The sequence below is a fragment of the Lineus longissimus genome, chromosome 8, assembly GCF_910592395.1.
Source record: "Lineus longissimus chromosome 8, tnLinLong1.2, whole genome shotgun sequence".
Taxonomy (NCBI): domain Eukaryota; kingdom Metazoa; phylum Nemertea; class Pilidiophora; order Heteronemertea; family Lineidae; genus Lineus; species Lineus longissimus.
In genome coordinates this window covers 806,751-831,758 of record NC_088315.1, presented here as the reverse complement: position 1 = coordinate 831,758, position 25,008 = coordinate 806,751, and the positions used below count along the sequence as shown (strand labels likewise).

Here is a 25,008-nt window from a genome sequence, read left to right as displayed (position 1 = left end):
TCAAACATGAAGCAGTGCTAAAGAGCAAAGTTGCGACCTCCAACCTGGCTGATGGCATTGGGAAATGCCCTTTGAAAGTAACTCCGCACAGATACCAATTACTATATATAGTACGAAAGGATTTTGATTTGATGATGAAAAATATATACTAAATCACATGTTATATTGTATGAACGAAATAGCTGTTTATGCAAAGTTGACCTTGCTACACGGATCGACATTCCCATTCATCGCAGGATTGTCCTTGTTGAACCAAAGTGTTACTTGCTCTCAAGTAAGAGAAATAAAAGAATGATGTTGCGAATGAGTTTTACATTTTCGTAGATAGGTGTGCAACGAAATATTTGTATGTAGTTCTCTCATGATCTTTAACTTAGTTGAACAAATATCAAGTTTGGATGATATTGTGAGTGGGGTTCAGATGATGCGCTGGATACTTGCTTAAAGAAGAGAAATCTCGAAATCGCACATGAAACGTATCTCATCTTTTACTCTTTCTGCACGTACGATCACGCTGCTGTGACTCACGCCGCGTAAATCAGGTCTTGTCACACCGGGCATATCCTATAACTCTTTGAATTGAGAGGAAAATGATGAAGATAGCCACCACTGATTGCTAATCATGCCATTTGAATGCATAGTCTAACGGCTAACATTCAAAATTATTGCCTAACTTGTTGCCCGAGCAATTATAGTTGTAACTTTACGATACCACTGTAACCGACGTCGTTTTTCGCTGAGTGAAAAAAGGCGTCGTAAAGTGGTCCACGGGAATGGTTTTGATTGAGCGTTCTTTGTAATGGTTCAGGTGGCAGTGGTGATCTAATAAAAGATAGCAACTCTGATTATTTTTTCCTGCAAAATATCAAGCTCTTTGTAGTCATCCTTGTTCAGAGTGACCAGAGGTGAATGTAGTGTGTGTACAAGAGGCGAACTTAGTCTTTGGATTTTTCTATGAAATGTTAGGTCCTCTGTAAGAGTATAGCAGAAACATTCCGCGTGTACGCCCTTCACAACCATCGATTGTTTTCTTCTTCAACCAACAATATTTGAAATTTTGTCTCCTATTGGCAAATCAGCTTTGTGAATTCGCGTTTATTTTCACCTCGAAGCACCCTTTCTACAATCAAATGGTAACCTCTGCAGTGATTGGACGATTGACGATTCAAAATACTTAAAATATGGAAAAAGCGCCACATATTTCTTCTCTTTTGTTCTTTGTTATACAGACAGTAATTCAAATCTAGGATTTATGCGTCATCCCGATTAGAGCAAAACATCAAACATTTCACAAATTTGAAATTCTGCGTGTTCCTCTCTTCAAAGAGTATTCTTTCGACATCGGCGGAATGGTTACTGCGAGACTGTTTTCAACAAATGTTGATAATATTGGAAGGTTTAGTTGAGCCCACATTAAATTCCTTGTATTTTTCCGAAACGCGACTGAGTTGACATTTTATTTATTTTTACGCTAAAGCTTTTGATCGTATGGTTTGTTTATCTTGAAACAAACTGATTTAATAAGAACATAGCAAACAAATGTTGGTTTGAATAGTTGTGCCCTAGCTTCGTTCCATGCATTTTGTTTGAATAGTTCGAATTGTGGCCTTGATAACAAAACCACTTCTTAATCATCCTTCCTTTGATTAACGGACAAGACTGACGCTGAATGTGTGTAGGACACCTGTTAATCAAAGTACAATTATCGCCAGTTTAGAAAAGAGGTGGCAGTTCACATCATTGCACTCGACTGTTATAAATTGTACCACTTTACAATATGTTAAATGGACTTAATCACAAACCATAAACCTTTTTAAACTGTCACTTTTGTGGGACGTGACTCAATGCCATTTTGACCAGATACGACAGCCCGTCCCATTCGTGTCACCCCTGGCATCGTAAACTGTGTCGTTCAGTATTAGTACGGGTCTTAATTTGTATGGTCAGCCTGCATATCACCCTAAGGGATGCAGCAGGGCAAATAATGCCAGAGATATATTTCACAATCCGCCTGTGGGAAGCAAACCCCATGTTCTTATAATTAGGGATGACGCTTATTGGTTTGGTCTAGCAACTGTGCTTTATCACATCGTGTGGTGGTAGTGTGGATTGGCAATGTCATTGGGTGATGGTGTACTTGGTGGACGGTCATTGTGAATCGAGGACATTGCAAGTATTGTTGTAAGAACTTCTATCATCTGATCTTTAACATGCTCCCATCTTCTCGTTCTAGGTGCGTTGCTGCTGTGGTGTGCCTGTGGCCAGACCCAGGAGATCCGCGATTGTCTCCAAGCGAATGCGACCTGCCACCAGGACTCCAAGTGCTCCTCTCTCCTCATACACATGCCACGGCTATGTGGGGACTCAGGTAACACTACAACTTCTACTTGTTCTCATTACTAAATGTGCTTTTTCCTAATGAAGTAGAGTTTCATATACCCTACGTTGCAGAACTACCGTCTAGTTTCTTGAAATATTATATTCCTGTGCAATAACATCAACTAATGTATGATAAACATAAAATAGGCATACCAAAAAGAATACCGTGCGAAACTCATTCTACAGAGGCTTTTGGGTACATGATAAACGAGACCTCACGAGCCATGGTGCTTCGTGGAAGTCATCACCGGCCAGACAAAGGACAAATAGAGCATGTTTAGTATCCTACATGAACGAGCAATAGATATTGCCGTTTGCCCTTTATGTCTTGTAAGGGAGAGCGAAGCAAAAGGAAGGGATTCCACAAATGTGTAACAGATGGGGCAATGTTGTACTTAGGAGGACTGTTATACACAGGACATCATTCATGATTCTCTTCATGGTGTCTGTGATGTTCACGTTTAGGTTTACTATTTGCTACTTAAACTGCGTCACCCAGGTACTGATAGCAGAATATTCTTCTAATGGATGGTCCATTACCAAAGAGCCAATCCGCCCCCTGCTCGGTCGCGCTAGCCCAACAGCACTGCGCCCGTCCATCAAGCAATCCTGTTCCACAATTGGAAGCAATTCCCGTTAGAAATTTAAACATTCCTCTACATGACGAACGATCCATATTCATGGTTATGCGGTGGATTGTAGCTTCTCCCGAGTGGGCAATCAGTTTGCAATCTGTCAGTGTCGCGATGGGACCGACTCTAATTTGCACGCCAAGCTCCATAGTTAGAGTAAACCTCGGACCCGCCTGTATGCAATCCATATTGAATTGTAACCAATGCACATTGCATGAAGTAGTATTTTGCTAAACGGTAAATGTATCTTTCCGATATCAACTTTCATTTCACGGTTACGTACATCGGGGAATGACCTGGTTTTAAGGCATAAGGCACCCCAAAACGTACTGTTCAACCGTACAAGAATAAGAACAAAGGAATAGTGTAATTCATCTAATGTAATTGAAGCTAATTCTTAGTTTTGAAGCAACTGGTTTAGTGGGTTTCATGTAGACCTTGAAGCCCAGGTACATGATCCTGCATGGTCCTAGATGAAGACTGTTTTGTCTCTGAGCCTCATCCGACCAGAGCCCATGATTCTGCGTTGAGAGCTTGGACATGCAGAGCACTAGGCTTGGCTGCCTTCTTATTTCAAACGAAAGATCATATTAACAAAAATCTGGCGTCTGCTGCAAATGGTTTTCTAATCCCTGCCATTAGTTATACGGCTGTTCCATTTTTTTCATCCGAGCGCACATTACTTCCATTCGTCTAAACCCTGAAAAAAGACGTTTCTAAGGATGCCTGGTTATGACAGCCTGAAGGCTTGGTAGTTTTTAAGTGTGAGTTTCAACTAACTGTCCATTCTGGCGTTGAACAACATGTGGAATGGTTGGGCTTGCAAGTTGATCATCCCTGCAGGTTTTAAGGTTCATTCGCTTCAAACGATTTTGTTTCATCCTTGTATTCGCGAATGAGAAAGTCCACTAGACATCGCTATGATACGAGGCCCATTCACGAGAACTTGAAATATGGTTTCTTTTTAATACTATTCCTTTGATTTGACTAGTACTAGCCGTAACCTACCTACGGACAGGGAATGGCTGCCAGGAAAGCGCTATGACTCATCCACGTTACCTTCTATTGGCTGATGCGCTATAAGACCCTTTACATATTGTGCCCGTGGAGGAATAGATAGTTGGTCCCTGTTAAGACACCACATTTTATAGAGTCTAGATGCCTGTAATGTTTGATAGGTTCAGTCTGTTTTGTCGCAGTATTTGGATATCAACAACTTCAGTGAAAATCCAAATGCAAAATGCTGGTGGTCGAGGGGGGGGGGGCAGATTATATTGAGTGCATGCCGGAAGGGCAAAAATGCAACAATTTTCATTCCCTGGTCCAAATGGAGAAATCACACCACCAAACAAATCACCATAGCGTATAATGTGCCTTCAGGCGAGGTTGATTCATTTAAGCTTTGAATTATTAAAATCCTTTCTTGCATCTCGTCCCTATCAACCTGTGTCTGACCAATCTAGTGTTAAGCCGATATGCATAAAGTGACTCATAGTGGAAAATGAATATGGCGTTGGAGATTGCTTGACTGGAGTTTGGGACGACGGGGACTAATATGTTTTGAAGAGGATGATCATTCTCTGTGATTGTCACGTTGAGGAGAGTTACAGGTTCAGCTTCTTTGGTTAATCAATCTTCTATTATTGCTATGTTAACTCGGGTGTTGCGCAACATGTCTACTTAAATTAATGGCGAATTTGCACTTAACTTCGAGACACTGTGGTTATAGTGAACTTCGTCGTAAAGGAAGAAAACGTCCATATTCGACCAATTTTTTCAGTATTGTGCAACTACCATCGTTCCATGTCATCGCTACATCCTAAATCCTAAATCATCGGTGACATTTAAGATGAAACTTTGTGTATTGCAAGTGGCAAAACACATTCCACCCATTTCTATTGTTTTGCCAGCTCCAAATCTCCTTATCTGATCGTTGTTACATCGCTTGGTTGCGGGATATGTAGATTTGCCTCATCTCCAGAGAGACAAACGGCGAAGACAGTTTCTGGGTCTCATCTATTGTGCTGAACAGTTCCTTTAAGCTGAAACATTCGCTCTGATATGATGAGGATCAGAAAAAAGCTTCGATTAATAGTCATGTATTGTTCTCAGTTCTTCCAGAGTAGTCTTACAATGCGATAGCGCCGGTTCGGACTTCCATGCCTGCGGCTGTGTTTATTGTCGCTGTGTCGGAGAGCGCTAAAGAAGATGATGTGCCATGTAGGACAACTGACAAAAGGAAACATACATTGCTTTAATATTAGCATTTTTATATGGATTTGGCAAAGTTTTAGTTTTTAAATTGATGTAGTGTTCTATAGTATTTCCACCTACTGAAACTGCATAATTCATTTCGTGAGCTGCTCTCTGGCTAGACGACCATGAAGTGGTATTTCTTGGCTTGATGTTAGTACGGTAGCACCTGTTTTATCATGAGCCCATGAAACTTTCTGATTTCTTCATAGTTATACGATTCCTGTTGACATATTCAGTATCAATTGGAAATATCTAAGCCCCAAGGCCGAAGTCTTAAAGAATACTGGCACTTTTGTACACCTTGCTATAGCTTTCTTTCTCCTTATGACAATATTGACCCGGGTTGCTATTTTTATTTGTCTGTCTATTTTGTAGGCCTTGTAACTCTTGGTGGCTTAGCTGTCTTTCCGGAAATCAGTAGCGCTCGGGGTCTTGTACCATAAGTCTTTGGCAAAGTGACATCGTTTGGATAGCTTCGAGTCTTAAAAAGTTGGTTGTTTTTTTCCAAGCAATCGACATTTGCCCTGGGGGTTCCTATCTTTTGTCGTGAAACTTCTGCAAGTTTATAAACCGCATGATATGATCACTTTTAGTACTTTTGGCAGTTCAGTGTGGAGCATCGCGGGCCTGGGAGATAGAACAAACATTGACCTTTTGGCTAGATCAAGTTTTCCTTTTGGCTAGATCCGGAATATTGTTAAAAATCTATTTCGATGAATTGTATGGTAATGTTTTCCTCCGAGAACTCTCTCCACAACGTGTCAGCTTATATGGTTTGGTGAAAAAAATCGGGACAGGACATATTCCGAGCTTTTCACACCACAGTTTGCCAAAGGGGTAGCCATAACCTCCTGACTCTCCTGACTTTGCCTATCTACCAAGTGGCGATTGCAGGTTTTTGTTTAGAGGAAGCTGCTGTAAAAGTCATGTCCTGCAATTTTTTCTTTCATTTTATACCAATACCGTACGCCATTGCCAACACAGGCAACTTGGTGGTGACACATTGCAGTCTTGCGTTAGAACGAGAAGGCAGGTTACTGATATGAGCCGTCCATGCAGCCCCGGGCTGCTGTCATTTGCCATCAGGCCATGGGTGCCTGTTTGCGATGGCGTTGGTCGTCGAACGATACTGGTGTCTGGCCAACCGTGGAGACCGAATCGACCATGACAGATTACACATGTGTCACCAATAGATTCAAGGATATATCACCTTCCTCACAGGTGTTTTAAAGCGATTTTACTCTCCTCTAATGATTTGCATGCGGGGGATTAGAAAGTACAAATGTAAATTTAGAGCCCACGGGAAAAGTCCTTTCCTCTAGTCCAATGCTATAGAAAAAAAGTTCATGGCTAGAAAGACTGTTGTACCGTATATACATTGTTTCGCATAAGTAGTAGTTGCAAACCGAGGTGAAATTCATTAAAGGAATGCAACCTTCGTGATAAAGGATTAACTATCAATGTCTTGAGGATAACGATAGTTATCATCGATTTTTCCTACCTCAGATGTAAAATAAAATGCCTTTTTTAATGTGGCTGAAGAAAAAGAAGTTTATTTCGGAAGTAAATAATGCATACATTTGGTCGATGTGCTCTCAACGAGCCTTAATTGAATAAGTTATATTACTGAATCATCCATGGAATGTACGTTGGTTCATTTCCCAAAGCTACTTATATATTCGCATTCATGTAACTCCCCGTTAAAACCTTTGATATTTTTGCATTTATGCAATAGTAAAGCTAAATTTATGAAAAACGTCAACTTGCCGTTTATTTCATGACATTCGAGTTGCTGATTACGAAAAACTATTTGAATCAAATAATCTCCTCCTTTGTTGATGATGCACGTGTCATAAAACAACGATTCAAAAGTAAATAGCAAAAATAAACAACATTTGATTTAAATATTGATGTTAAATAAACATTACGAGATTAAACTCCCCAAGCGTTTTTTTTAGACGGTCTACAAAGAAATAGTAATCAAATAAGAGTGCATTTGGTTAAGATTTGAGGCGTCGCGGTAAATTTTAGTTTCGGAGTCGAATGTGAAGATTCTCGAAATATTTTTTCAAATTTCAGTTATTTTCATTGTTCCCATTTTGCGCTTTAATATTGGGGTTGCAGTTGCGGCACTTAATAGCTGCTCTTTCTTCGATATTCATTCGCAAAAGTTAATTAGAGAGCGGAGTGTGTACGCAATTATTCTGCAAAATTGGCGACAATGCACTGTGTTTGATATTGTGAAAGCTACGTAACAATATGTGACCAATTGGGTTATTTTTGTCATCAAATGAGTGCATTCGTCTACCGCCAACATGTTATTACCACGCTAAGTCAGTACTGTAGCAATGTAGTGAAGCACTCTGAAGTACTCTCCCGTTCTTCATTCAACTCTGGCGAATTGGTATGCTTCAGGGAAGTCATTGAATATATGGCAACAGGCCATTTCGTACCAGCTTGATGATACTTCAAAACTCTTCACTTTAACTCAGTGGCAGAGGTTCGATATGTACTTATGAAACAATGCATGTATTATGCCATGATCATTTGCCTTATGCAGTACGTGTTGTTCCTGATGGAGATCCAGAGTCATCTCAGAAAGCAACCAGCAATCCCAAAGAAAGTCAAATGGAAAACTATCACAGATGTTTCATCGACTGTATTTCAAATCAAATTTATCTCACCAGCCTTAATGTTCTTTTAATCCAATCACCTTTATCGACACGTATACAATAAATAAAACACAAAGGTATTGATATGCGTCCTGGACATCAATCTTGCTCTGCTTCCACTTTGTTTTGTTTTATAATAGCAATAAATACGGGCAACGCCCTGAAAACTCGACCCAATGAAAAACTATACTGTCTCTCTGATTATAATTGTTGTTTGTTGGTTTTGGATCAATATGTGAAATAGTGATACATTGATGACTATATCATCGCCTGGTTTTGTGATGATTTAGGTGAAATGACACACATTAATTGCTTTGCCCTGTGAGAATTAAGTGACATGTCGCAAGGGCATTTTGTTTTTTGCTGATCGCAGTGGTATAAGAGCGTTGCCATAGATGTGAATCCATCCTCACCGGATCTATATGGACTTCAGGAACATTTTTGCCCAAGGCTATATCTTAAGGCATGGGTTTTGTCTGGGTCAAACTGATAGAAATCAGACTACTACTTTTTATCAATATTTTAGTGATGCAAGCGAATTCGCCTCGTGTTGACAATACATCTCTTCACGATTGGGCTGGATTAGTCGAAGTTGTGAAAAGTACCGCCTGTTGCTAACCCTGTTGCAGCATTCGACTCATGGAAGCGCTAAATGCAATTGAATACGGCATCATGCCGAAATATTGTACATTATTGCGCATTGATGCATTGGTTTTCAACAGGCGTATTGGAAAAACCGCGGGTTGCCCATAACCATAAATAAGTAAACTGAGCCAAGACAAAAAGGAATTGTCACCCACTATAGTCAGCAAGCTTGTCGAGGTGGGAAAGATCATACATTTTAAATGGTAAATAGATGCTCAGTAACTCGAGTGTAATCCAATAATGATAGAAGCAGAACATACATTTCGAGAATGTATCATGGATAAAAGGTGCGTAGAACATGCCACCACGCAGCCTCTTAAAGTGTCTCATTTCATTTACATTTGTATCTATTGTTTTTCATTCTGCTATTTTGCAACATTAATTTTGAACAGAACAACGCAGTGAAAGTCTATTATCAGAAACACTACGCAATGAGTTTAGGATTTCAAATAACACTGTATCACACTGGGTGTGTTCTCTTAATTGCAAAGTGAGTTTCATCTTAATAGGTGTCATAATGCGTATCATTCTCTTTCACTATTGCTGTATGTATTCTGGGAACGTTACTGAAATTAGCACTGGGCGTCTGGTGAGTTGGTGCAAGTCCTTTGATTGTCAGCAAATAAAAATGTTTTTGTTGTGATTACATGCCGGTTTACAGTTTTCAAATATTCTTCATCTTATATCTTTGCAGGTAGCTTAAAGTGCGCCACACCCCAAACAATGACGTGTAGGACGGTGCTGAAGACTATTTTAGCTTACAACTATTTTCAAACCTGTGTATGTCCCCATTCTATGCCAAATTATGAAGAGTGTGAATTCTTCCGCGACAACATCTTTCACCATCCATGTGGAGAGATCCACCAAGAGGGTAAGTCCACTGTATTTGTTTGCACTCCTTCATTGGTTTACTGGACACACATTATTGTTGATATGATATACATTCACAAATAAGACTCAATCCAACATTAACACTCGCAAGAAGGCAACACGTCATAAAACAACAAAAATGACGAAACACTAACGACGCATTAGCAGAGCGCTAATTGAGCTTCAAGTTGATTAAGGAAATTCATTTGAATGAGCAAAAACAAGAAGAAGTGCACTTTGCGCAATAAAGCATCACGCCGCTTCCTGGTTCATGTATCGGAGATTATCCCGTGGTTGTTGATGTATATTTGAAGACATACAGCAGCTTTTGCTCCTGATGTAAGCCCGGGGACCTGCGGAAACCCTTATGAACGACGCATAACTAAGGTCTGAATTAATTTTCATTTTCTGCGTGAATTTTCTTGATGCGACAACGTAGAACCTTGTTCTTGGTACTTGGTCATCTGCAGGGCTTGCAAAACCTGCTCAATACTTCAGCATCAACAGCTTACATGTCCAAACCACTTCGCAACTAAAACACCCGTTATCCATCTTCCAAGGGCAAATCCGAACGAAACCAATCCACTTTGTTAGAGCAACACAGAAGTTACTCCTACCCTTGCTAATTTCATTGAGAAAAGCTCTGACTCATGCAACAATTCTAACTTGAACCTGACGGATTAGGAAACTAATAAACTAACTTTCAATTGGCCTGTGAGATTGGTCGACTGGAAATAGTTGATCATTTGTTGAGGGCAGGAATGCAGTCACTGACAACTGTTAGCTAGAAGCTGCGGGAAAACAACTGTAAAAGCAGAATATGGTGAAATTATGATGATGACGATGATTGCACCATGACTTTAAGGAGAGCAATGTTGTTCTCCGCAATCAAAAGACGTCATGAGCAGGATGAGTCGTAGGATTCAACACTGACCTTCCCGACAGCCATTGAGCCCAGCAAACATGAAGCACATTTGTAATGTGGTGGAATTGGACGTAAGCCTCTGATCCAGAGCTATGAGTAATGGGCTCTTCGAATCACCCCTCATTACCTCCAAAGATCCCTTGATCCAATAATAACAAACACTGACCCTAGTCGGCAATGTCCAGTCATTTGTTTAACACTCTTGGGAAAACGAAATCGTTTTTTCTTGGAGAAGAACATTACTCTAATGTTGTCATAACTATCAGAAAATTTTCCAGCGCAGCATCAACGATTAAACCCATTGACCAGATTTTGTGAGAGGCTACAATAGCAGTAGCAATGACAGTAACTTTCCGATATGTAGCCATCTATCAGTTCGAAAAACCAATTGAACTATCCAGCCAGAATGAATGTGATAAGCTACTTTAGCATACTACAGCTTAGGCTTAGACTCCATCGGAAACGAACGGACCTTGCCCACGCTCAATACAGCTCATCTGTAAACATATCATGGGTCGGACTCTCTTGCATCATTTGAGCACGCTCCTTGGATCAACAAATAATTGTCTCCATTTTGAGAAAGGAAAACTGGAATAGGAGAACGGTGGCTACAAATGATTCTAATCATTTTACAGGATTAGCCAAACTATCAGTGTCATGACTTGCTCTGCTCGATCTCCGGATTCATCATAGCACGTGGAAGGGAGCCATCTGAACATTTGACTGCGATACATGACTTTAAGAACATCTTTGGTCTGACAGGCTGTACTAATCAAAAGTTTAACCCAAACTACCAATTTTTAAGATAGATCCTTTACCCTTTGCAACTAGACTTTGTGACACAATTTGTAGTAAGTTTGGCCTCTCCTGTTTCAGGTTGACCTCGGGTCCGACATTGTCATAGTGTATTAAGTTCTTTTCTGTGGAGGAAAAAGAACAAAATCAGGCATGACCTCACCACCACTTTACTGCTCCTACCATGACATTTCTCTCAATGATCGCATCTTCAACATGTTTTCCTCCTCCTTGCCCCAAAAGATCATAACACAAGATATCCATCCAGTGATTCATCAACTCGATTTTGCTGGGTTTTTTCGCCCAAAATAATCCAATTGGGCGATTGCTACCACTCTGCTGACACGGTTTATACAGATAAATCAAAATTTGTCGGAGTAAGAAATCAAAATGTTTTCCCTAGACCGTGACAAAAAGGAATACCATTTGGGGAAGGAACGAGGCATTTGTTACAGAGATAAACTCAATATTTGCAATAAGTCACGGGGACTGAATCACTTGCTGCGATAACACACTTTTTGTATTTTGGTTGTTCCAGAAAATTAGGAGGGCGTGAATCTCTCTGGTATAGATAATTCAGAAAGCTAACGCTACGAGCTGTCTCGTATCTAAGGCATTGCTCATCTTTACCGAGTTCACTACGATATTTACACTGCAAGTCATTTGCAGGACTCTTGGTAATGGTAATCATTGGCCACAACAACGTTATGTAATTCTCTAGACGATTGCTAGGTTCGATTAGGTTACTCGGGTCAATCGAATAAGCTGACAGGGAAACCGCTTGGTCAGGGCTGTACCGTCTCTGCTGATGCGACCGCTAATTCTTGCTAAGGAAGGATGGTTGTATTAAGGTGGTGTGCCAAAACAATGTTTTCAAAAACTCGAACTCATTAATTTACCATGCCATTAGCAGCCACGTCATGCTATTTGTAAATGTTTTGGAACAATGCGAGCTGATCACAACTTTTTCGTCAGGTTTTCGAAATTAGTAAACTTTTGCCACGTCACAGGCGCTCTCCGAGATATCGGCCCGAAAAGTGATTAAAATTGGAATCTAATAAGTTGAAACTACTGCGTTGATGGGTTTTCTGTTGAGTCATGTTAATGGTGATGAATTGAACAAGAGAATAAACTATTTTGTCAGCAAGCGATGATAGACAATAGTAAATGGGACCGCAGTTTTTCGCACCTCCCCTGGGAACCCTAATCCTGATGGTTCTAAGGATAAACGCTCGATTCTCGCAAACTCATACACGATATAACACGATATAATTCAATCCTTTGGATGATTCAGTATGACTATCAAGAGCAGGGAACGCTCCTATAGTACCAGTATGGTACACCTTTTTTTAATTTTCGCTCCTTATTGTGAGACACGGCAATCAGGCCCTTTGGTCGGGTTAGAGTGGTGAATTTGGTCACCCTATCCAGTGGTCGTGGTCTGGGTACCGGGATGGTCGTTTTACCGGCGTTCCACTGTATTACGTGTTTGGTGAATTTGCTATTAAAAAGAAAGGTTAAAGAATCGAAGTAACTGTTTGTCATTCTACCTTAAATAAACATCGCCACAATGCATGACAATGATTCAAATTACTTCAAGGACAGTGATTGATGTAAAATCTGATCAACGTTTCAACGCTAATATCCAGTTTGTTTGTTTTTAGTCAGTGATGGCTTTTCGGCGCATCTTGTGAGACCCAAGGGACTGAGAATGACTAAGGATTCAATTCGTATCGCTAGATACGTCAGTTAGAGTTCGTCTTCAGATTCCTCTCCTGACTGAACCTTCAGATAAAAACCTAAGGTTTTGGCTTCTGGGTTTTTTTAGAAGGATTGATCCAAAACCTATCGGGAAATCGAACTGTCAGTCCTTATCGATTGTCTCGTGTTAACTTTAATTGGAATACGTCCAGTGAGGGGTTGTGTGTAATGTTAGATTTTCGTCTATTAGGGGTTTTGTACTTTTGTTTCCTGGATAAAGAGAAAGAAGTTATCAGGTTACCATAAATACTTGATCAGAATCGTCATTGACGAACACAACAAATATCATGCCAGGAAATGTTGAATATTTTGTTCATGCACCGGCTGGTAGTCCGTCATTCCCAAATCACCTTTTGGCCCCCGACGAGTTTCCATGTGATGAGAACGAGAAGAAACGTATTTTAAGCGATAAGTCTTTCAATTCTGGTCGTACACCAGTATAATACAACAATATCTAGCTGTTAGTCATGTGTCTTTATCATTTTCTGCTAGATGACGTGTGCTGACAATTAACAAATTAACTTTTCAATTTCTCAATATCAAATTTCATTGTGGCGATAAGAGTGAGAATGGCGCCGATATGACAAATAACACTGCAAATATGCGATGTTATCACACCTTTAATATCCAACAATTGCTTCATCTTAAAGCATTTGAATAGATGGTGTAATGTGGTTGGCGTAGTTTGGAATATTAGGCTGGTTTTGCTGTCCGCGACACTCGTAAAGCTTCTCTATATTACGTAGTTATGAGCAAGAGATCGGGGCAGATCGGGAGTTCTAATTTGAGGAATGGCCGATTTAAACATTCTTGGTGCTAGTATTGCAAACTTGATCAACAATACTCACTGTAGCTTATTCATGTGACAGAATCCGCCGGACGACATTCCGTCACATACCATCTGATTGAACCACACTCCCGTCCAATTGATGACATGCCAGCACACAGAGAATTAGAGGACACCGGTGTCACTTAATTGTCTCCATCCCTCCGGATTCTGCAGATTTACTCAATGACTCAGTGTTTTTCTACCGAAACGCACAAGTTCCCAAAGCATTGAATTTAATCAAAATAGCAGTGCTCGGTGTTTGACTTTGGTGATGTTGTAATAAAATGCAAATAGAACAAGCGAGTTAGAAACAAATCAATTTTATTCTGATGCCCTTGAGGAAATTGAAGCAGTCGACACTATCATAAAGGTCCGTGATCAAGCTTTTCAATTGAAACTATCCCTTGTTTTATTGTGACACGTATTTACGTATTTGTATTCAGATGGTTCAACGTACTCAACAACGGTGTGTGTGCCTGGCTTTGGTGACCCATTTCATCATGAAGTCAAGTATTGTTACAATCCTAAATCGGTCAATCATTAGGACTATGAGTTTTTTTGTTTTTTTGTTGTTTTTTGTTGTTTTGTTTTTTTGTTGTTTTTTGTTGTTTTTTGTTGTTTTTTTTTTTTTGCAAGTTATAGGCATGATCATTGTCCACTTTGAAGAGGGGCTACAGTTATGTTGAAAACTTTCAATTCATTTCCGAATCCTTCTCTTAGATCTTATTCACCGCGAATTTGCCAGTCTGGCTAGTTGAATGCATCGGTTAACAGCTACTTGACTTACCTATCATATTTCTTTCTATCTGTCTCATTGTACGTACAGTCTCTCGTCCACGATAATACAATGCAAGTCTGAAGAACCTAATGGATCTCATATTTCACTGACCACAGCTTTATTGCCCAACCAGAAATCTGAATGTTTGCCTTGGTTTCCTCTTACCTACTTTGTATTTGACTGTTGAGTATTCGGTTTATTATATTTGCTCTCTCAAATCTCATGGCTATTGCCTGTCATTATTTCCATGTGGTTTAAACATCAGGCTTGCCTATTACGCTATATTACAGTTAATGGACAAACCAAGTCATTGTTGAGAGAAGAGTCAACAGGATGGGATGTGTTTGGTAAAATTGCCCCGACTGTGTTCCGTTACACGTGAATTATGGGGCATTACCGCGAATGTAACTTGACTAACTGTTTGTTATCTTGGCTCAAGGTTGCAATGTTGCCTTTCTATATGTGACCTGGACCAGTCCATCTCAGAGATGAGGCAGATAATAGAGTTCAGGATGAGCTTGTCTTCTTGATGCACTGTCCGTGGCTCGTCGAGCTACCTTGTGGTAACAAAGCAGAACAGTTTTAAGAATTGGCCTCATATGCGGCAAGTATAGTCAAGTCAAACACCTTTTCTTACCAGCGTCACGTGCATGGACCGTAATCATAAGCCATTGACTCCTTGAAATGCAGTTTCGGTCGGCATCTTTGTTCGAGGTCAACTTCAAACTATGGTCACACCGCTGACCATAACTTGACCTGGCTCTCGTCAGTCAAAGCTTCTATCATGTTGCTGTAGGCTGCTTTGGACTTGGACCTCATCAGTAGCGAGTTGTCATGTCTGCTGCTTCATACAAGTGTCTGCTCGAAAACTGACTACAGCTTAGTGTAACCAACACGAGAATGCCATGCGCTATAACATACTCGAGACCTGACATATTCGAGGTCTGTCCAATTTTCATTAAATCACCCTGTTGCCCTGTGACAGGCTGCCTCAGTCGGGACCTCACCAATGTTGACTTTATCATCAGCCACTGGAAAGGTCTAAGGTCTCAGTACGTCTCAGTCTCAGTCCAATGTTGACATCATCTGTAGCAAGTAGACAAACCGCCTAATCTAATATATTGGCGAACCAAGAGTGATTGATCCACAAATTGCTCTAGACACTTTGTACACTTATATATCATCTCCGCGCAAGCCAATGCAAACTCTGAGCCTTCAGTTTTTATTGGCTGTACCATTGCAGAAGATTGATAATCGCCAACTTGGGATATCCATACTGACCATATCCTAGATCCAGCATTCATGATCGTCGGTTATTTGTTTTCTATTGGACACATAGGATTTCAATATCTTGCCCTGAAAATCGGCTTCAGTTTTCATGACGTAATGTCACATGTAAACTTGATAACCACGCGTTGGTTGCTGTAAAAATTGAATATAAATGGCATCTTCGGCATTTACTGCTCCCAGCTCCTCGTACCTCGACCGTGTACTAAATTATATAGCCCATATTCTGCCCGGCATGGTGTACCACTGTTCCAGTGTTCCCATGCCAGAGACTGATACGAGTAAGTGAAGTGGATGCATGTAAGTTAAAAAGATTTGCACTAAGGACTTTGAGAAACTGTCGGTCTGTTTTCACTTGAAGACGTTGAGACACAAGGCAACTGACAGAAAAGTGAACAGTACCTGCCCATAATGCTAGGTCCATCTTACGGCACAAGGAAACGATAGCAAGTAGTGTCAAAGATGACCTAAACTTCTTCTTTCAAAGGTAACACGTGCATAGCCGTTATAATGAAACGTCTATCGGCAGGTAGTTTCTTAAGTACCACATTGCTTTTTGTCAAGCAAAGAGGCATTCGCAAGCCTCGTATCTCTTTGGTCACCTGTTTGATTCAGCCTGTTTGTGTCAGTTTTTCGCCGTGTTAAACGGCATCAAACAGTTAATGGCAATTGGTAGAGTAGACAATATCAAGCTTCGTCACAAAAACACTTTCTCAGCATAATCTATTGCTTTGATAACTGTTCTGTGAACAGTAAAATCAGAAAGCGGCGTATGTGATTGAAAAGAACTTGGTTTAGCTTTTAATAAGCAGCTTAAAATGTCTAGTCTCGATTTCGAAAGATGCGTTGGTGTCTGTTCTTTATTGGCTGTCTATAACTCTTGTTGGTTCCTTGACTTGCAACGTTTGACTATCGAAACTAAATTTTTCAGGTGAAAAGAACATTTACGTTTTCTTTGGCAAATGTTAGGCAGCCTCACCGGTCTAGCATTAGATAAAGGCGAGTACTTGTTCTTTGACGCTTGTCTAAGTTGAGTTGGTACGGGCAGTGACTTGCAGTGACTGACTTGTTGAAAAGGACATCACCTAAAGAAACGTCTGTCTCTACTGTAATGATTTGCAACACAACTTGCCATAATAGTGAACACTTCTCTATCAAAGAAGATAGCCAGCCTAGCCATCAACTGGTTTTCTTCATTTTGACAACATGATCATGAATATCATTTTGATATGAATACAGCTGTTTAATTTAGTTTCCCCAAGTTGCACACAAGTCCAATCAAAAGACACAATAGAACAATGCGATAAGGAAGGGAAATTCTTGCAAAACCATATCATATGTGTTGTTGTGAAAACCTCCTTTCTGCTATTTCTTCTAATCTACCATCGATCTCGAATCCCGTTTTGAACTGAATGCAGCCAATCGAGCCGGCAGTAATCTCAAGCATCTGAAGTCAACGTATTAAATTGAGAAAAATATCGTGGAGCGATGCGCTGCGTTGATACAGTTTCCCGGAGTCAGTAGATTCATTAAAATATTGCTGATGAAAGTCAATGAAGCAGTGACTCTGATAAATAACATTGAAATTGTCTGCCTAAGACGCGGCGGCACTTGAGCCTCGGCATCGTATAAGAAAATGGCGTCCATCATCGATCTGGGTAAATTCATTTGACTTTAAACCTTTGCTTTTTTAAAATTTGCCTATTTTGCATAATTTTGCTGACTTGAGTTAGAGACAAATCCAGCGTCAAGCAAGTCTCTGCAACTGACAGTAAATCCAATGCCTCGGCAGTGGTCGCAGCTTCAGAGTGATAGAGTACCTAACGGAGAAATTCTGTCGACTCGTCACGCACAGTACTGCTTTTGATAAACCATGTAGTGGTGATTATCAAGTGACGTCAATAAAATCCCTCAATTTCCACTGACCATGTCAACGCCGCCACGCTGCGTTAGCCACTGTAATTACACGGGCAGTGGTTTCTCCCGCTGCGTTGATCTTTTTAAATCATTATCTGATTTATTGGTCTAAGTGCATGATAGGAGAAGGTAAAAAGTGATGTCCTGTCGTCTCATGTGCCCTCTCCCGGGTTACGTACATGGGTTGGACATCCATCCTTCGTCGTGCGTGTCAGCACCCGGCTAATTAAGGGCAAGTCAGCTTAAATTTCTTTATCATATTAGCTATACATGATGACTTTTTGTCCTAAGGCTAGATTTGATAAAACGGGGTACGTTGCTTCATGGTTCTATTGGCAATCTTGAAGAAACAGCCACCAGTACAATAACACAATTCGTCCTCTCTCATCCATGGTTTGATTGACAAGGCTTAAGCGGCGCACATAGACCCAAAGACAAAAAGGAGGTATAACCAATGACTCGTTATGCACGTTGAAAAAATATGAGCACTGCCTTTCCTCCAATATCGCGTATAACTAAATCTGGTTTATTCATGCCATAAAATCATGCTTATCTCTCGGATTCAGATGTCGAATCCTCACTATTCACATGATAAAGCACCACTGACATGATCATAAGTATTTTCATTATACATTCATTTACTTAAGCAGGATTATGCTAAGAAGTGATCATTTATTTTTCGACCCCCTCGGGTAAACCCTCGGACCAAACCTCAACCTAAGTCATCCTACTGATAAATTATATTCATTATAGAATCATAACCTTACGCATCGCGAAATTTCCCAACAGGTTTCTTAAAAGCAATTTGTTATACAGTACGATAACACTATCATGATTGCTTGTACGAAAGGGAAATCATATTTCATATTAGAAAAACAGCCTTTACAAACATGAGTTGAGTTTGCACACCGTGTTTGCTTTCCATGTTGTGTAATGCAACTTGTAACGGATGTGTCGCCATGTTTGTTCAAATTAGATTAGTCCGCTGATAAAATAAATGTAGCGTGTCAGGAGAAAATTACTCCGCCATAGCATATAGATCCGCTAAGCTAAATATTTGCATAGCGCTAGTCGGAAAGCTTTGCCGCTATGCCGATTTTCACAAAGGCTTTTCTAACAAAATGTGACAATTCGCACAAAAGGAAAACATTAATACAATTACTGATATAAGTTTATTCGTCATGGGGAAGACTATTAAGGGCCATACAAATGATGGATGGGTTTTATTGATTAGAAATCACCAGAGATATCTCAAGTCTCGCGGGAACAAGATTTATGTAGAGCGATGTAGATACGCCATTGTTCAATGCGCAACGCGGTGTAAAGAATTTTGAAAAATCAGATTCCAATGGCCGCCATATAACTTGCTTTGGCGTGCACATTTGTAACCAATTCGCTGCAATGTCACTGTCCTGTAGACATTTTCTTCTTATGCAATTACACTTCAATGCATGCGATACTTAATATGCTAGACGCACATGAATAATAAAAGATTGATATCAACTTAGATTGATTCAGTAAGGAGGTGATCTCTGGGGAGTCAAGCATTCCTGCACACGGATGACATCGCCGCTCTCTTCCTAATGACGCCTGTTTCATAACTGTCACTGATGACGGATTCCTTCCTAGGATGCAAGCAAGACTTGGTCCGTATCGTGCTAAAGGCAAATGCATTCTTAATCAGTTTATGATGAAAAAGTGCACTTGCATGCAGTCAGTTGTATCGCGCCTTTCAGACTGGCTTTCTGAAGCATAGATCAGACGTGTTGATATTGATAACTCGTCTCCATGAATATTTTTTCCTGACATGCCGAAGACGGGGCGCGGAGGTTGATGTTATTGGCAGAAAATAACCATGGTTTCCGCATGTATCGGCGAAGAAAACATCCTGACTGTTGAGTTGTCCAACTTCTTTCTCGGATGATCAGAAATGGAGCTGCAGGTCTCAAAATGGTGAATCTCGAACTTCCTTATGGGGAGCTGGTTCGAAAACAGACATTTATCTTCGCCTCCACAAAAATCGTCCCTCCCTGATCCCAAACATAAATTTCTGAATATTTACTAAAACAGGAATATAACCATCCAACTGTCAGCATATACAATGGATAGGTTGTTATGTAAACACTTCTACTTGATCAAGACGGATCAGCCTGGCTAAGATACCCTCCTCGGACCTGATTGGTCCTGCCATCGACTCCGCCATTGATTAGATTCGCAGTAAATGGTTCTGCGACTCGAGCTCGGGCCACATGGGACACTCCAAATTTGATAAGAGATATTCATTTTCATCTTCGATCGATAAATAATTTCTAGTGTTTGCCGTGGAGTTTAAGTTGTAACATTGTGAGTGGTATTATGTTTCCTTTGACGTGCAAACGTACAAACTTTCGAGTTAACTAATAAACTATTCGAGTTCTGTAACAAAAAATAAGGAACGCTATAAAAGCACGTCGTTAGTTCGGCTCCAAAAGTGACGTCTTGAATTCTCTTTCTTTCGGGGGAGTGGTAAATAAGATTTGGAATCGGTAGTTTTCAGGAATTTTGTACCGAATTATAAGGCTACTATTCAGAAATATTACACGGGAACGGTTGACAGTGAAACTCTACTGCTAATGATATATTTCCGCAGCATTTTAACTGTGTTATTCAAAGTACGAGTATCGTCCAGATTCAGCGGCAACTTTATTTCGAGATCATCAATTCTAGCATTTGAAATATTGTTATCTTAACTCACCATTTCTGCTATTAATCGAAAACTCGATCAAGATTTATAGCATCTCAAGGCAGATATTTAAAAAGAATCATCGTTTTCGCAAACCTCTTAAGAGAAATGATTGTAAAGTTTCATAACACCATCTTCTACCTGTTATTGCACATGTTAAATCGAGCTCCGTTGGGGCCTTCGGAGTAATGGAATGTTTAGGAATCCCGCCTGACTTTTATTCCACTAAGAAGGCTTTACATTTGTACACTGAATGTGCATTGGGTGTATGCGTAGTTAGACTGGAAAGATTAAAGCTTCATTCTAGTGTCAGCTTGCGAAAACCCTGTTCAGTATTGGGATAATGCATGTCAATGCAATAGTTAGATCCCTGTACACTTAGCCTGGAAGAGCATCTTCTATTTTTCATCCATCCCCATGGCTTTCTCGAGCTTGATTTATGGTGGCGACTCGAATAAGTCTCCGATTCTGCATTAATCTTTTATCTGCTGCAATTACATTTAAACACGCTGATCATTAATAATATCAGAGCACAACCAAATCCGTGGTTGATGTTATTTCGTTCTATATTAATCATTGGAAGTTAAGGATTCTGGTCACGTGACTGACAGGAAGCACTGGGCATGCTGATCTACCATCAGGCGTGGTGTTCGACCGCGATGGGTTTGAATATTAAAAAAGTGTCCTTTCCCGCTAGTATTCTAACACCGAGAATAGTCCACATAGTGTAATTCGCCAACCACTGCTTGCCCATTTCGGGTTGCATCTCTACTCGTCGAACTTAGTCACCTTTCCTACCTTACCTCAACATGTTGAACAAGTGTCAAATACACCATACTACATCGTTAATAGTTAATGTAGGTGTCTTCAATATCTGACTTAGTGGCAGGTGCAAGCAATTTGAGCTGGTGGCTGTAAGATTAGGGAAAACAGTATTGCGGATTAGAGAGGAGGGAGTACGGGTTATTACCATGTCGCAGCTGATCAACAGTTAGTTTCCAATTGTCGGCGGATGCTAGTGTACATCATCGATACGATGTAGCTTGCGGTAACCTTCATTAGGACAATACAACGCCTAAAAGTCCTTATCGAGACTATGAGAGTAATAGCTAAACAAAGTTGTCATGGCTTGTTTTTGTTTGACATCTCTACTGCCAATTTCTAACTTCAACCGATGAGTAAGAGTATCACTTCGAGGTGTCCTTGTAGCGCCAGTACATGATATCAGTTACCAACGAGAGTGTGTACAAGTGTCACAGACGTGTGTCCCTAAGTACTGATCTTAATACGCATCATGCATTGCCTCAAAAGTTATCAAGGCTACCTCATGTAAGTCTATCTGACCACTCCTTCATCTCGCCTTGTTTTTGAGAACGCTATGTCTTTGTCACTTATCGAGCCACAGTATCAGATGAGAGGACGTGACAATACTTTTTCCGCATCTCCTATTGTTCCGTCCGAATGCACCAAGCAGACTGGTCAATACTACTCAATAGAACGTGTTGCTTATGGTGCTACTGCGCTCGATTATGTTACCTTTGCCTTTTGTTATTGGGGATCTTTTTCGCGATAATTTGCCACTGATATTGATGGTCAATAATACGTGCTGTTGCTGCCTTGAAGTCCGGTCTCTGTCATGTCATGCGAAGTTGCACATGGGTGTTGCTTCTTCCATTGTATGAAGAAGTCAATAACTACTTCGAAACAGTTTTATTTCACATCTCAGAATAGTTGTAATTAATTGTATGTCTCTACCGTCATTTCAGACCAGGTTTAGGAGATGAGGTGGTCACCACTGACGAACTGTCTTTTCATCACCAGAGAACACACTTCACTTAGTTATGTTTCGTTTCTATCTTTACAGGCAAGGACACTTTCGTCGTCAAAACAAACGCTAACGAGCGTGATGACGAAGACGAGGACTATGACGCCCGGATGGACTATGATGCTGTCCATGATAAGAGGTCTGATGAGAACGGACCTAGCTGCGTAGACCTGCGGAAGGAGTGCCTGGCAGACAGAACGTGCAATCGTGATCTCACAAATTTTAGGAAATCATGCAAAGTGAGACGAGGGCGATGCTACGCTGAGAGCAGGTAGGGAACGACCTTTTGGACAAAATATTTACGTAGAGCTTGTGTATGGTTCTGAATCAGTCAGCTCAATGTGCGAATGCGGTGACAGGAGTATTCCTCAACACATTTAGACAAGTTTGAATCAATTGATGCTTCTGGTCCAGATCGGTCACGTGAATGGTCTAAGAAAAAGGCCTGTTCCCCCAGGATAATCTCAGAAGCCTACTTAAGACTGAGATTTGATGTGTTGTTTTCATGGACGGAATCGCCATATGAAGATATAGTCAGATGGGAATAATGTCCAACAAACACTTGGACAAAGTGATAGTTAGATTGGGTCTACCTTAGTATCGGTAATGTCGAAAACAAGCGGGACACTAATCTGGATATGATGAGATTTCCAAATATAGTCTAAACCATCTTAAAAATATTGAGTTGGTCATGTCTTATTTACCAATTTGATGAGGTGATTGTTTACTTTTGTGATTCACATTAATCTTATGTTGAGTGCTGTTTGTTTATGGATCATCTCAATCCTACCCAGAGAGTTAAAATCTTGGGTGATTAATTGATTTGTCGGCAGTGTGACAAAAAATCAATCAGTCAATTATTTTGATCCGACATCCCCGCATCAATTCCAGACAAATCGATAAACTATTAATTGCTTTTCAAATTAGAAATGGAAAAATATTTCATACAAATAACATGTTAGCTGAGTGCGCTTGAACTTTATTCGTTGCATTATGCACAAATTGGAGAAATCTACTGAAGCTAAAGCAAGTGTTGGGTTGATAAATTAGCTTTGACCTTACTCTTTTTCTAACTGGTCGTCGTGGTTATTGTGGCTGCAGCCACCCATACATTGGCATGTTTGATTGCGCATACTTATTATTCTCGGTGGGTGTTACTTTCTGCCTTGTATCAGTTTATCCTACCCTTTCACCAACACATAACGAGTTTCGGTTCAACACGCTATACCTGAATTTCATCAAACTTTGAAAACTTACCTGAATCATGCCTTTGCCATGCGCCAACTCCTTGCCAAATCAATATTTTAATGGTAACTTTCAGTAGTTGTAGCGTTTTGAAATGAAATTCTTCACATCGTACTGCACAGTTAATGTTAGTGCTCCTTTCACTTACCATTCGTTAGTTATTGTGAGAACAACTCGAAATCCCCTTAGCGACGTTTGGGCATCGGGGGGGGGGGGGGGGCATTTCTTGGTTCTTTCGACTGTCCTTGCTTGCTTCCTTGTGCAATTGCTACAAAAGCAGTACATCCGGAGTTTGCCAAGTGTGTAACCTTCTGCAAATGTAACTTGATGTTATTTTTTTGTGTAACTGACAAAGTTAACTAAAGGACTTCCTTTGAATAAGAGGATAGCAAAATTTACCATTTGAAGTGGTACACCAAGTCAGAAGACCTGGAGCAATCCTTGGAAAGGCGTTAAGCACAAGAAAGCAACATGAAATCGTGTATCGTTTCAATAACGCATGGTTTGACTTCTTAAGCGCTATAACGCTGAAGGAGAAGCCGGTCTTTTGTTCGCAATGGTTGATAAAGTAACTGGGAGAAAGTAAGCTGCCTTGTTAAGGTGTCTTGTGTAAAGTTTAGAGCTGGCTTTGAGGTTTTCTTCTATCGACGGAAAGCCAGGCGAAAGTCGAATGCGACTGTACCCTGTGGCATGTGTTGGAATGACATTAGATTGTTGCGAACAATGGTGTTGCCTTTTCTACCTCGGGTGTAAAGCTGTAAGTACGTTTCTACGCTTTATACTGAAGTTGGAATGAAGAGGGCTGTATATCTGCTGGATTATGTCTCTCGTTGCTGCAGGTCTTGCTCATGAGACAAACTCATTGTCTCATTTGGAATTCAAATGACGCATTGTGGTAGCATATTGGTTAGATAGTTATGACTATTATATTTTTTAATAGTTTAAGAAAGTTCGACAATAATTTTTTTCAACAGTTTTTACGACCCTTTTGAACGCTATCATGAATACATGGATTGTTGCAGAGCTGTCTAACGTTTTCTCCCACCATTAATTCTCCATATCGATGTGCAATCGCTTCTTAATTAAACAGGAAATTTAGAAACAATACAGTGTCTCTAAACAAAACAGTCTGGTCGTATCACCGCGAATAGGATATTGTAATTGAAAACAATGCGTTACTCACTTCTTCTTTAATTTGATTGAACTGTTAAAACAAGGCAGCGTGACTTGTATTGTTTAGGCAAATTGTTTAGATATTGATGAGTCATTTCAAATATCCTCTTTTTTGTATTGGCTTTAATTGGCAAAGTTAGCAGTATATTGGTAGGGACAATTGTATATCTGCATTCGTGCGGTGACTCGATCATGAGACAGCCTGGTTAAATCACAAAAGTAATTGGATTGTCCGCTAAATCTTGTTGTTTTAGTAAACATGTGACTGTTTAGACCAATCTATCTCTGAATTGAAAA

The 25,008-nt window shown here is 40.3% G+C and overlaps 1 protein-coding gene across 8 annotated transcripts in view; it reads left to right on the top strand.

Moving 5' to 3' along the window:
- LOC135491984 (uncharacterized) overlaps nt 1–25,008 on the top strand; it is a 201,476-nt gene that overhangs the window by 144,476 nt on the left and 31,992 nt on the right. For all 8 annotated transcript variants that reach the window (XM_064778009.1, XM_064778010.1, XM_064778013.1 and 5 more), the window contains 3 exons: nt 2,234–2,368; nt 9,279–9,455; nt 22,333–22,564. In XM_064778009.1, the coding sequence (XP_064634079.1) occupies nt 2,234–2,368; nt 9,279–9,455; nt 22,333–22,564 (544 nt within the window). The remainder of the gene's footprint in view (nt 1–2,233; nt 2,369–9,278; nt 9,456–22,332; nt 22,565–25,008) is intronic.